Source organism: Zalophus californianus, chromosome 1 (assembly GCF_009762305.2).
Source record: "Zalophus californianus isolate mZalCal1 chromosome 1, mZalCal1.pri.v2, whole genome shotgun sequence".
Classification (NCBI taxonomy): domain Eukaryota; kingdom Metazoa; phylum Chordata; class Mammalia; order Carnivora; family Otariidae; genus Zalophus; species Zalophus californianus.
The window spans coordinates 10,213,068-10,227,032 of record NC_045595.1 but is presented as its reverse complement, the minus strand read 5'-3'; the positions used below and the strand labels follow the sequence as shown (position 1 = coordinate 10,227,032).

At 46.4% G+C, this 13,965-nt stretch overlaps 1 protein-coding gene across 1 annotated transcript; it reads right to left on the bottom strand.

The window, feature by feature from the left end:
* Positions 1 to 2,446: 2,446 nt before the first annotated feature.
* On the bottom strand, positions 2,447 to 13,655 carry CLEC17A (C-type lectin domain containing 17A). Its single transcript, XM_027582330.2, has 12 exons — positions 13,544 to 13,655; positions 13,314 to 13,400; positions 11,839 to 11,871; positions 11,697 to 11,747; positions 11,573 to 11,614; positions 11,340 to 11,381; positions 10,400 to 10,540; positions 10,252 to 10,314; positions 7,791 to 7,886; positions 7,429 to 7,580; positions 6,465 to 6,574; positions 2,447 to 3,478 (listed from the first exon to the last, which is right to left on the bottom strand). The coding sequence occupies exons 1-12, from the start codon at positions 13,581 to 13,583 to the stop codon at positions 3,346 to 3,348; spliced, it is 990 nt and encodes a 329-aa protein (XP_027438131.1). The 5' UTR covers positions 13,584 to 13,655; the 3' UTR covers positions 2,447 to 3,345.
* Between the last annotated feature and the right edge of the window lie 310 nt (positions 13,656 to 13,965).

Genomic DNA, 13,965 nt, shown 5'->3' with positions numbered 1-13,965 from the left:
TAATAAATAAATAAATGTAAGGGGATACCTGGGTGGCTCAGTCAGTTAAGCATCTGACCCTTGATTTTGGCTCAGTTCATGATCTCAAGGTCCTGGGATCGGGCCCCGTGTCAGCTCCAAGCTCAACAGGGAGTCAGCTTGAGGATTCTCTCTCTCCCTCTGCCCCTCACCCTGCTTGCATGCTTTCTCTCTGTCTCTCTAAAATAAATAAATCTTTTTTAAAATTTTTAAATAAATAAATGTGTTCATAAGCATTTTTTCTTCCTCAGCTCTAGGTATTAATAATTCCATCTTTCCTGTTGATTAAGTTGAAAACTTTGGGGTAATTCTTTACTCCTCTCTTCCTCTCACACCCCACATTTGATCCGTCTTCAAAATAGATTAATTTTCTTCCTAGCTGGTCCCTTTTCTCTCTCACCTGCATTATCATAATAGCCCCAGGAGAGCCACACAGATTATTATCAATAGACCCAGAACTCCATTCCTAGTCCCCTACCTCAGCCCAGGATGTCTGTTCCACCACACCACTCAGGTCCCTTCCCATAAGTGCCAGCCAAGATAAGAACTACAAGGTTGGGGTCCTCAGGGATAATTCAGGTTTACAGACAGTCCCTTGAAAGGTGGCAGGTGCTACAGAAAGAGATCAACCATTGGAGGCACAGATTGAGTCCAAATATCAGCTCTGCAACTTATCCACTCAATGACAATGGGCAAGGCTCCATTTCCCCAGGTATAAAATGGGGTTGGTAATTGTTCCAACCTCACAGAGTCATTGTGAAGATTCAGTGGGAGCTACTGTTTCTATCTAGCACACAATACATGCTTGATAAACTGTGGTTTTTGTTCTTTTTATTCACCAAGAATGCCCAACCTGTGCTCCCCTGGACCCAAAGTGGTAAAGGGGACCTCCTTCACACTTATCTCTCTACCTAAAATTAGACAATCATGAGAGATGTGGAAGGGAGATAGGTTTGAGACAGCTCCACTGTGGAACGCCCCCAGCGTGACTCAAAGACGTGACCACAGCTCCATTTCCCCATTTTTCAACACACTGGGGGAAGCTAAAGTTTCCTCTTCTGAGATGCAGAAACTTCCCCGACCCAGATAAACAGTCACTTGGACCAATGATCCCTGGGTAGAGGGCTTAGAACAGGATGCCCACCCACTCTGCAGTCTATAGGCTACATGGAGGGCTGGTTCCAGTACTGGTGAGTTGGGGCAGGTGTGGTGGTGGGAGGAGACAAGTAGAGATGGGAACAGGAAATGAAGTGAATGCTAACCTCCCCCACTGCCCCTCTGCTCGGAGCCTCCTTGCCATAATCACCTGCTCTTTTGCAACGACGTGGATGGAACTGGAGGGTGTTATGCTGAGTGAAATAAGTCAATCAGAGAAAGACATGTATCATATGACCTCACTGATATGAGGAATTCTTAATCTCAGGAACAAACTGAGGGTTGCTGGAGTGGTCGGGGGTGGGAGGGATGGGGTGGCTGGGTGATGGACATTGGGGAAGATATGTGCTATGGTGAGCGCTGTGAATTGTGTAAGACTGTTGAATCACAGATCTGTACTTCTGAAACAAATAACGCAACATATTTTAAGAAAAAAGAAAAAGAAGAAGATAGCAGGAGAGGAAGAACGAAGGGGAGTAAGTCAGAGGGGGAGACGAATCAGGAGAGATGATGGACTCTGAAAAACAAACTGAGGTTTCTGGAGGGGAGGAGGGTGGATGGATGGGTTAGCCTGGTGATGGGTATTGAGGAGGGCACATTCTGCATGGAGCACTGGGTGTTATGAACAAACAATGAATCATGGAACAGTACACCAAAACAAATTATGTAATATATGGTGATTAACATAACAATAAAAAATTAAAAAAAAATCACCTGCTCTCAGTCAATGCAAGGATTCTGCTACTCAAAAAGGGTAGTTGTTGATCAATAAATTGATCAGTTTGGAGAATGTCTACCTACCTTTGGATACAATTCAGGGATTGTCCAAAGGGATTGCCGTGTTGTGTTGTGTTCAGTTGCAGGGTAGTACCAGCCCCCTAGGGGGTGCTTTTCATTGTCATAATCACTGGAGGAACATCAGTCAATTAGTGGGTATTAAAGGCTGAATTGCATCTCCCCCAAAATTCGTGTTGAAGTCCTAACCCCCAGTATGTCAGAATGTGACTGTATTTTGAGGTAGGGTCTTTGAAGAGGTAATTAATGAAAATGAAGTCATTACAATGGGCCCTAATCCAATATGGTCTGTGTCTTTATAAAAAGAAGAGATTAGGACACAGATACACACAAGGGGAAGTCCATGTGAAGACACAGGGAGAAGGGGGTCATCTAGAAGTCAGAGATGCCTCCCCAGAAACCAACCATTTCGACACCTTGATCTCAGACATCAGCCTCCAGAACAGTGAGACAATAAATTTCTCTCATTTAAGCCAGTCTATGGTGCTTTATTATGGCAGCCCCAGCAAACCAAGACAGTGGTCAAGGACCACACTGCAAACTGACATCCTGAGTTCTAATATTGCAAGAGCTAATAGCCCAAGAAGGTCCGCTCAGAAATGAACCACATCTCCAGTGAATCACCTGCTACAGACTGAATTATGGGCCCTCACCCAAGTCATTTGTTAAATCCTAACCCACAATGTGATGGGCCTTTGGGAGGTGATTAGGTCATGAGGGTAGAACTCTTGTGCCCTTATAACAGGGACCCTAGAGAGCTCTCACTCTTTCCAGCATGGGAGAACACAGCAAGAAGATGGCCATCTGTGAATCAGAAAGTGGGCCCTTGTTAGACATTATGCCTTGATCTTGGACTTTCCAGCTTCCAGAATTTCAATAAATAAACCTCTGTTGTTTATAAGCCACTCAGTTTACAGTTTTCTGGTATAACAGCCTGAACAGACAAAGACACCATCCGACTGAACAAGTCCACGGGGCTCCTGGGTGGCTCAGTCGGTTAAGCGTCTGCTTTCAGCTCAGGTCATGATCTCCAGATCCTGGGATTGAGCCCCGCATCGGGCTCCCCACTCAGCAGGGGAGTCTGCTTCTCCCTCTGCCTCTGCCCCTGCTTGTGTGCACTCTCCCTCGCTCACTCTCTCTCCCAAATAAATAAATAAAATCTTAAAAAAAAAAAAACCAAGCCCTCAAATCCTCACCCTAGAAATGCTCTCACTTGCACCCAAGGGGACTTGCAACATCCAAGCTCCTGGTTCCATCTTAGGTATATCCATGTCAGCTCATGGAGAGGTAGAGTCTTCCGTGGAAGGGCAGAAGGTTCTCATCCCAAGAGCCAAGGAGCACTGGGTATGGACCCACACCCACCCTCAACTGTAAGTTTCAACAGGAACATTTCCTCTCACAGATCCAATATGTAGTCTTGTCACAAGAGAGGTCATTCCAGGTGCCACCTTTGTTCATGCTGGCACAGTCCTCATCATAGATGTTGTTGGGTTCCTCTGGGTCCCAAAAGCTGGAGGGAGGAAAAGTGGGCATGGGGAGGGATGAATAGGTGGAGCTCAAGGGTTTTCAGAACATCATATGCGATACTGTGACAGTGGATACATGACATCATACGTTTGACAAAACTCATAGAATGCACAGCACTTGGAGTGAACCCTAATGTAAACTATGGACTTTAGTTCATAATAATGTATCTACATTGGTTCATCACTTGTAACAAATGTGCCACACAGAATGCAACAGGTTAATAATAGAGGAAACCCGATGTGCAGGAAAGAAGGAGTATATGAAACATTTCTCTGTACCTGCTGCTCAAATTTTCTGTAAAAAATAAAGTCTTTTAATTAAAGAAAGAATATGGAGGGGGGAGAGAAGGCAAGGCCTTCGTGGTTCAAGGCTCTTCCATCCTAATCATTTCTTCAGCTTTTCAGAATTACCTGAAGCTGCCACATTATCCCCTTCACCCCAGCTTGTCTGCCTTAACTCAGCCCCACCTCCCCGTTCGCCAGGACAGTCTCCTGCTCCTAAATCTGGTCCGTTTCTGACTCCTCTTACAAAGAACCCTTCCTTCGCCCCTGCAATCCTCCCAACCTTCCAGGTATTATAGTGTCTTGGATCACATTCCCTTAAAGCAGAGCCTGATTTGGCAATTCGGGTGCGTGGAATTTATTAAGAGATGCTCTCAGGAGAGAAGGAGTGGGAGAAGCAGGTTGGGGCAGGGGGAGGAGTTGAGCAGAGATGTGGGTTCAGTCAGGTCTAGCCTCAGCCTGATGCGACAGGGAGTTGTGGAGTATGAATAACACCACAGAGTTATCTCGACTTGTGACAAGGGATCCAGGCTTCTCTCAGCCACTCATTGGCTATGGGCTGACCCCACTGGGAGTGGACTAACCTTCGAGCTGAGCAGGTCTCCACTGAGCTGAGGACAACTCTCCAGAGAAAGCAAAACCGTGAGCCTTTAGCAGTCAGTGCCCCCTCCTGGAGGAGGGCTGCACCAACCCCATGAAGGGGTCTGAGCTGAGCACCACACTAAGCCACGCCTTCTCTATTCACAGAGCTGTGCCTTCTTCCAGGAATCTTTTTTTTATTTTTAAGATTGATTTATTTATTTATTTATTTATTTATTTATTTATTTATTTATTTATTTCAGAGGGAGAGAGAGATCATGAGCGGGAGGGGCAGAGGGAGAGGGAGAGACAATCTCAAGCCGACTTCACGCTGAGCGTGGACCCAAGAGGGGGCTGGATCTCACAACCTTGAGATCATAACCTGAGCTGAAATCAAGAGTCATTTAACCAACTGCACCACCCAGGTGCCCCATTCTTCCAGGAATCTTTAATAAAAAATGAGATCCCTAGCCTGGTGATGGGTATTAAAGAGGGCACATTCTGCGTGGAGCACTGGGTATTATGCACAAACAATGAATCATGGAACCCTACATCAAAAACTAATGATGTAATGTATGGTGATTAACATAACAATAAAAAAATTTTTAAAAATGAGATCCCCTGTCAGGACACTAATATCTCTAATATATAAAGAGCTCTTAAAAATAAATAAGAAGGGATGCCTAGGTGGTTCAGTCAGTTAAGCGTCTGCCTTAGGCTCAGGTCATTATCCCAGGGAGCCCCATATCAAGCTCCCTGCTCTCACTCTCCCTCTGCTGCTTCCCCTGTTTGTGCTCTCTCTGTCAAATAAATAAATAAATACAATCTTTAAAAAAAGAAATAGAAATGGGGCGCCTGGGTGGCTCAGTTGTTAAGCATCTGCTTTCCGCTCAGGTCACGATCACAGAGTCCTGGGATCGAGCCCTGCATTGGGCTCCCTGCTCCGCGGGAAGCCTGCTTCTCTTTCTCCCACTCCCCCTGTTTGTGCTCCCTCTCTCACTGTGTCTCTCTCTGTCAAATAAATAAATGAAACCTTTTTTTAAAAATAAAAAAGAAGAAAATCTCAATATAAATATATACCAGTGATATGAACAAACACTTCACAGAAAAGTTAATACCTGTGGCTATTAAACATATGAGAAGATACCCAATCTCAGTCATTATAAGAGAAATGCAAATTAATATTATATTGTGATTTCATTTTCACTTACAATTAAGCCATCAAAAATTACAAAAGTTAGATGAACTTCTGATGAAGAAAAATAGCCAAGCCAGTGAAAGAATAAATTGGTATAACCACTATGGGGGGCAATTTGTTAACATTTACCCAAATATAAATACATGCACTCCTTGAGAAAGTAAAGTATAAGGGCTAAGAGTATAGACTTTATTTTTTAAGATTTTTTTTTTAATTTACTTGAGAGAGAGAGCACAGAGGGAGAGTGAGAAGGAGAGGCAGACTCCCTGCTGAGCTGAGAGCCCAACACAGGACTCGATCCCAGGACCCTGGGATCATGACCTGAGCAGAAGGCACATGCTTAACTGACTGAGCTACACAGGCACCCAAAAGTATAGACTTTAAAGTTAGGTTGGTTGGCACTACCACCTGCTAGCTCTCTGACCCGAGGCAGGTTGGTTAACCTCCCTGTGCCTCAGTCTCCTCATCTTTAAAATGGAGATGACAAAAAATAGAATAAAATAAAATGGAGATGATAATAGTACTTCCCTTATAGGATTATTAAAAAGATTAAACAAATGGGTTAATATATGTAAAGTGCAGAGAGTCAGAGACAGAGACACAGAGATCCGGTTCATCCTCTTGGCAAATCAAAAGCTTCCTCTTCCTCCTGCGTTGTAGCCACACTTTCTTTCTTTTTTTCCCCCCAGCCATTGACCTGGGGACCTGATGTATTTGAGCAGTTGTGCTAAAAGGAGGAGATGTTGCAATGGAGGAAAGTTTTAAAGGTACAGGGACCAGAAGCCCTACTGGCAAAAAAGCACCCTTGAGCCTCCTCTATCCAGCCTGGTCTGGGATTCTAGAGAATCTTCTGGCTCGGACTGCACAAAGACCCACAGGGAGCAGAGACCCAAAGAGCCCTCGATACTTGCCTCAGAGTGACAGGTGACCCATCCAGCCACTTCCAGTCCCCTTCATGTTCCCTGTCATTCAGCCCCAGCCAGTACACCCGTGGAGAGCCATGAGCCTTGGCCACAAAGTTCTGCAAGTACAAACTCCATTCAGCTATCAATTTAATTACATCAAATATAAGTGATCTAAAAACACCAATTAAGAGCCAGAAATTGTCAGATTGAATTTACAAAACAAGACTCATCTATATGCTGTCTCCAAGAAATCCACTTGAAAATAATGACACAGATAAATTAAAGTAAAAAGATAGTGAAAGATAAACCATGCAAACATCTGGGCTCAAATCCCAGCTCCGACACTCGCTAGCTGTAAGTGACCACAGGCAAGTTTCTTAAATGTACTGTGCTTCAGTTTCTTCATCTGTGAAGTACAAATAGAATGTACTGTGTACAAATGGTTTTGCTATCTAACCGTGGTAGCATCAAATCATTGCAGTTGCTTACAAAATGCCAATTCTCCTCCACAGGTGGAACTATTTCCCTACCACCTAAAAGCATAGGAGGACCTATGTGACTTGCTTTGTGAGTACAAGTAAGTGGAAGCTTTCAGAGTTGCCCCTTAACTTTCACCATTGGGTTACAGGGGCTGTCTGTTATTTCAGCAGAACATAACCTCTCCTGATTCACACACTAAGTAACAGGGTTGTTGTGAGGATTATGTTAATGTAAGATATAAGACGTTTGGAATACAGCCTGGAGAATAGAAAGTGCTAAGAGATAGCCATTATTATATCTCCAGGTTAGAGAAAAAGCTGATACTCAGGATAAGAAACAATCAGGATTTAAACTTAAGTATAGTATGTCCTCTCAACCTTGCTATTAAAAGTCTTAGTGGCTCAAAAGCAATTCCAATTTCTCTCCATCCAGACCAGGGAAGGATATGTGATTCCCACTGATTCTCAAGGGCTTGGAAGGGACAGATCACCTGTTCAGCAAAGCTACTGATGATGACCAAGTGAGAGTAATTCTCCTGGCAGAACTTCCGGGCTTCATCCCATGACTTGGTGGTTGGGGAGAAGTAGTAACACTTTCCCTCAAAGAGTAGCCAACCCTCCGGGCAGGTGACCTTGGTACAGTCTGGGGACAGAATAAGATGCTGTCAGAATGGCCCCAGAGCCAGGGTCATGTACATGGTATGCCATATACAGTTGTGCAGGCCGTGCACAGCTCAATTCCAGGGGGCACCATTCAGGCAGACTGCAGTGAGAATTGCCCCCCATGGATTTGTGCAATGTGCCAGCTCTGTCATGCCCCCCATCTCAGGGCAGTTCCCCAAGTCCCACTCACCTAATAAGCCCCGAAGTTCTACTAGGGACTGGTTGGTGTAAGTTCTTATGTGGTCAATGTCCTTCTTCAGGCCAGCTATCCCTGCCGTGCCAGTCACTGTCAGTAGAGATGGGCTGGAAGGTTAGAAACCCAAACCCCCATCTACCCACCCACCCACCACTGACTGCAAACACATAAGACAGAAGCAAGATCTGTACCCCCTACTGCACCCTCTTTCTAGTGAGTGCTGCTAGAACTCAAAATGATATGTGCAGTTCCTAGAGAGAGTCCTAGAGTGGCTCAGAGGAGGAACTGATCTCTGAGCCTTGGGGAAGAGAGGAGATGGGGGACTATCTGGAGGAAGATGGTAACTCAGTATCTGTGAGAGGGAGAGGGAGCCTCCAAGGGCAGGGGCCACCTTGGAAGCCAAGGTAGAGAGGCAAGTGTGTTGGGGAAGGCTGCAGTGGTAGAGGTCAAGGCAAACCTCACAGGAGCTAAAGCTCAAAGTAGGATGAGGTCTGATGTCCAGGTCCTTGAATGCCAAGCCAAGAGTTTCGTGTTGGAAATGTTGAGATGTTGTGGAGAAAGGGGAACCCTCTTACACTGTTGGTGGGAATGCAAGTTGGTACAGCCACTTCGGAAAACAGTGTGGAGGTTCCTCATAAAATTAAAAACAGAACTACCCTATGACCCAGCAATTGCACTTCTGGGTATTTACCCCAGAGACACAGATGTAGTGAAAAGAAGGGCCATATGCACCCCAATGTTCATAGCAGCAATGTCCGCAATAGCCAAACTGTGGAAAGAGCCGAGATGCCCTTCAACAGATGAATGGATAAAGAAGTTGTGGTCCATAAATACAGTGGAGTATTACTCAGCCATCAGAAAGGATGAATACCCAACTTTTGCATCAACATGGATGGGACTGGAGGAGATTATGCTAAGTGAAATAAGTCAAGCAGAGAAAGTCAATTATCCTATGGTTTCACTTATTTGTGGAACATAAGGAATAGCAGGGAGGACATTAGGAGAAGGAAGGAGAAAATGAAGGGGGGAAATCGGAGGGGGAGATGAGCCATGAGAGACTATGGACTCTGAGAAACAAACAGGGTTTTAGAGGGAAGGGGGGTGGGGGGATGGGTTAGCCTGGTGCTGGGTATTAAGGAGGGCACGTACTGCATGGAGCACTGGGTGTTATATGAAAACAGTGACTCATGGAACACTACATCAAAAACTAATGATGTACTGTATGGTGACTAACAACATAATAAAATTAAATTTAGTTTAAAAAAAAAAAGAGTTTTGTGTTGGACTCTAGGCAGTGAGAAACCATCAGTGGGTTTTGAGCAGAACAGTGGCCTGATCTGAGATGTGCAGAGAAGGCATGCACATATAATGGAACTATTTTCAGACTTCAACAAACATGATGAAGGCTGTACCAGCCCAGAAGACTTTGCTACAACTAATGTGTGTATTCCCACTGGTCCCACACAAACGTGCCTTCTTCCAGCTTGACACGCTTCCCTCTTACTCACTGCCATTCCCAGTCCATCTCTAGGTCCAGTCACTTTTACCTCCTAAACCTTTCTGCTCTACCCACTTCTGTTCATCCTCATGGCCACAACTCTCATCCAAGTCACCATTACCTCTCACCTGTCCAACTGCACCATCCTCCTCCCTTGTATTTATGATGTTGCCTCCTAAACACAGGGCCTTTGCATATACCTAAAACCCTCAACCTCTCATGTGATTAATTTTTTCTCTTCCCTCAATAGCACTCTTTCCCTAGGGAAGCACTGTATGACCCTCCCAAAGATAAGGTCAAGATCCCTAATTAGATTTTTTTTCATAGAATGATCTTCCTTTGGACTGACTATTCATTGAGATTTGGAATTGTATGCTCATTTGAGTGATAATTTGGTAAATGGCTCTCAATACCTGCCTGTGCTGTCCAACAGAAATAAAATATAAACCACATACATAAATTTAAATGTTTTAATGGCCATATTTTTAAGAGTCAAAAGAAGCAGGCAAAATTAATTTACTTTACTTATCCCAATATATCCAAAGTATAATTTCAATGAGTAATCAATATTAAAGATTATTATTATTAACATTGTTGAGATATTTCACACTCTTTTTTTGTAGCAAGTCTTTGGCATTGGTGTATATTTCACAATTACAGCACATCTCAGTTTGGAACAACCACACTGCAAGTGCTCAATAGCCAGTGATTCATGGCCACCATATTGGACAGTGGAAGTCTAGACACACATGCACACAAACACACACACACACACACACACACACACACTCCACAGGAACAGGAACTGTGCCTGATGTATTCACTCTCCTACCCGTGCCCCAATACCTAACACAAGGCTTGGCAAAGATGGGATTGGAAGTGGTCTTGGAGTTGGGTTTGAGGGGTCACATTGGGTGTCAATATGGATGGCATGAAGGGACAATTGAAAGCACTCACCATTTGCTTGCCACGCCATCTGCTGAAAGGTTAATATCTTCAGCTCTTCCACCATCTCCTGGTCTATGAGGAAGAATCCATCTTGAGCCCAAGTCCTTCCATGCCCAATGCTCAGTTTCTCCCCATGCCCCATCCTCTTCTTACTCACACTTAATCAGGGTCACAGCCAGACCAGTGCAGCCCAGGAGCAGTGACACCACCACCAGCAGGCACAGGTACACCACCAGTCTCTCCTCCTGGTAGCACCCAGGACACCTGGACTTCTGACTGAGGTGGGTCACTGGAGTTACTGGGGGATGAGGACAGGGACAGAGAGACCAATATTGGTGCTTCAGAGAGTGAGGAAGAGACACTTGAGCCTCTCTCCAAAAGCAGAGGGACAGAGATCTGTGGTCATGACTGTATCACCAGATGGGGTCAGCAAGAGAGGGTCAGGGGAAAAGAACCCTGAAGAAGCCCAGAAGAGCACTTACTGTGCTCCAGGGCCACCCCTTCCCCAGATGTAGCCCCCTCCCCATCTCCAAATGAAGCCACACCTCCATCCCCATCTCCACTTCCAAATCCAACACCATCACTGTAACCTAACACAACTATAACCTAACCTAGAATGCTGAAGAGAACTTACTATGTGCCAAGTATCATGTCACATCCTTATTATCTTATTGGATCCTCATCCTTATGACATAGATGCAACTATTATTCCCAATTTGCAAATAAGTAACCTGAAGGCTTGGAGACGTCATGTGTGACTTGGACCCAGCACTGCTCCTAACATTTATAATGCATTATCTTGTATTCTCCAGCATCCCCTGCCCAAGCTGCTCCCCATTCTAGGATGCTTAAGGGCTTTTGCATCAGGGGCAGAGAATGTTTCCCGTACCTTATGCAAGTAGGAGTTGGGGCCTGAAGAGTACCAGGCAGACACCCTGGGTCCCTCAGGGTCTGGTCTAGACTCAGAGAGGAAGAGCTTCTGAAAGGACACTTTTCTGTGCCCCAGGGTCTCCCTCTGGGGCCATAGGTCTGACTCAAGCATACTTGCAATCATGAGAGGGAAGATAGGGGCCCACCTGTAGGGCATGAGGACTTACTAGCTAGGGATGACTGGAACGGAGGATGCTCCAGGTTGACACCTGGGAGAAAGGGAGAGAAAAGTTTATTCAAAAGTTTTTTGGGGGAAAAAAGTTGTTGAAAGACTCTGTCTTCCAAGATCAACACCTCCCCCAACCCATCTGATTTGTTCTCTGGTCAGAATTGAGGAACTGGAGGGAAGACTTCCAGGTGTCCCCTCCCAGACTTCTTAAAGGGTCTTCCGGCTGCTCACCCAGTTGAGGAGACGTGCGGGGGACAGGGGTGAGGTCCAGGCCTAGAGGGGTCAGAAAGACAATAGTTATGCAGACCAGGGCTTCATCCAGGTAAACCAAAAGGCCCCAGCCCTAGATTCTCACCTTTGATCTTTGGGGACTTGCAGGGAAGTGGGGGGTTCTCCATTTTCTTTCCTGGGGGGGGGGGAGGGGGAGGAATGGTTGCTCGGGCCCAGAGCAGGACAAAACCAGCACTGGGTCTCCTGTACCCCCAGCCCCAGCTCACCTGCCCTCGGAGGCCTTGGTGGAGCCATTGAGTCTGTAGAAGAGAAGTTCAGAATTAGAGCTGGTATGAGGGTCAGAAACAGACTGTGATGGAACCAGGACTGGGACTAAAATGGAGGGCTAGGGATAAGGTTGAGCATAAGAATGTAATTGGGGGTAGGGATGGGGTTACCGGGGGGTAAGGATGGGGGTAGACGATGAGGGTTAAGATAGAGTGACCAACCATCCTGGATCACCCAGGACTTGCCCAGTTTTAAAACTGGAGGTCCCACATCCCAGGAAATCACTCAGTCCTGAGCAAACTGGGACAACTGTTCACCCTCAGTTAAAGACACAGGTGAGTTTGGGCTAGGGTTGCAGTCAAGCTGTGGTTGGGATGAGGATGGAATTGAAGATGGGTTGGGGACAGTGGGGGACATGGCATTAGGGTTGTGATTCAGGATGTGGTAGAGATAAAGATTGGGCTGGAGCTGCACTGGAGTAGGAGGAGGAAGTCACAGTTAGGTTTTAGTTGTGTTGAAGTCGGGTGATGACTTTGGATTTGGGAAATAAAGATGGGGGTGGAGATTGGGCTGCAATCGGAGATGGGGAGGGGGCTAACTTTGGGGAAGGGATAGCATTGATGATCAGATGGAGGAGTCCATCTTGGTGGTGGGTTTGAGAACTGGATGGGACCAAGTGGGAGCTGAGAGACAGACAAACAGCTGAGCCTAATTCACCTCCTACTTCATTCTGGGCTCCACGGTGCCCAGGGACCTCCCAGGTTGGTCTCACTCCAGATTAAATAGTGGTGGATTCAGCACCCCACCCCTCGTGGAATGGCCACTGTCCAAGGACAGCAACACAGCACAGTCAACCCTCAGCGGCCCTAGTGGGAGTTGGCTCAGGGAAACCTCAAAGTCTTCACTTTTTTTTTTTAAAGCCTTCACTTTTATACACACTTATCAGACTCTTGTTGAGTCCTGGGCCTGGCATGGAGCACCCAAGTCTCAAGGTCGATCTGGGCCCAGAGTGTGAATGTGAGGAAGTTGGGGAGCCACTGGTCCACTCACAGTTTTATGAAACACCAGCTTTCATGTCCCAGGACCTTTGCATCCACCAGTTCTCTACTGGGCTTCTCTTCCTAACAAACTCCAACTCATCCTTTAAGTCCCACTCCAATATCCTCTCCTCTGACCCCAATCTCCCACCGCTCAATTCCCCTTGAGATATCCCCATTCTCTTGGTCCTTCCCTTCTCAGACCTGCTCACCTGAGGCTGTGCCCAGAACTGCCTCTCCCATCAGACAGAGAGAGCCTCAAGGGCAGGGTGGAGACACAGACACATACTCCTGCCAACATGGTGCCTGGCACGAGCTGGGTATGCAGGAGGCTGACTGGGTGTCTATAATGCCCAGCTAATGTCCCCTGGGGACCCTGCTTTCCCCAGGTTACAGAACACACATTCCTTCACCTGGCCTCTGAGAAGTCCTCTTACCTGGCTTGGGAGGAAGATCCTTGTATGGTGGCGCCATGTTCTCATAATCATCACCATCTTCCTCCTCCTCCTCCTCCCCTCTGGTCCCTTCCAGAGGAAAGGCAAGTGAGAGCCCAGCCCATTCCCTCCTCTGTCCCTCAGGCCCTAGTTTCCAGCCGCAGGGTGGGGAATACTGTAATCTGGGTCCCGACCATCCCTGACCCCCAGCTCAAGCCTGGCCAGGGCCATACCTGGCAGGTCCTGGCACCCAGAGTTGGTATACATGTACATGGTTGCAGCTCACCCAGGAGCCTGAGGGCAGAGGCAGAGCTGGACAGCTTCTGCCTCCTATACCTCCTGCTCAGGTGCCTGGGGCTTCTCTCAGTTCCCTTTTTCATCAAAAGTCAAGTACATGCAAATCCACCTTAAGGGGAACCACCCAAACCACATATACACACAGACATTCACACACACACACACACACACACACACACACCTTTCTCCCAGTTTGGATTCACGCACAGGAGTGACAAAGACAGCAACCCCTGCATTCCAGTGCGAGGCCCTGGGTGGAAAAGATGGGTAAGCTCCTTCCTTCAAGGAACTTTCCATCAAGACAAGACAGACACTGAACTAGCATAAACATAGAAATAAACAATATGGTTTGGTTTTT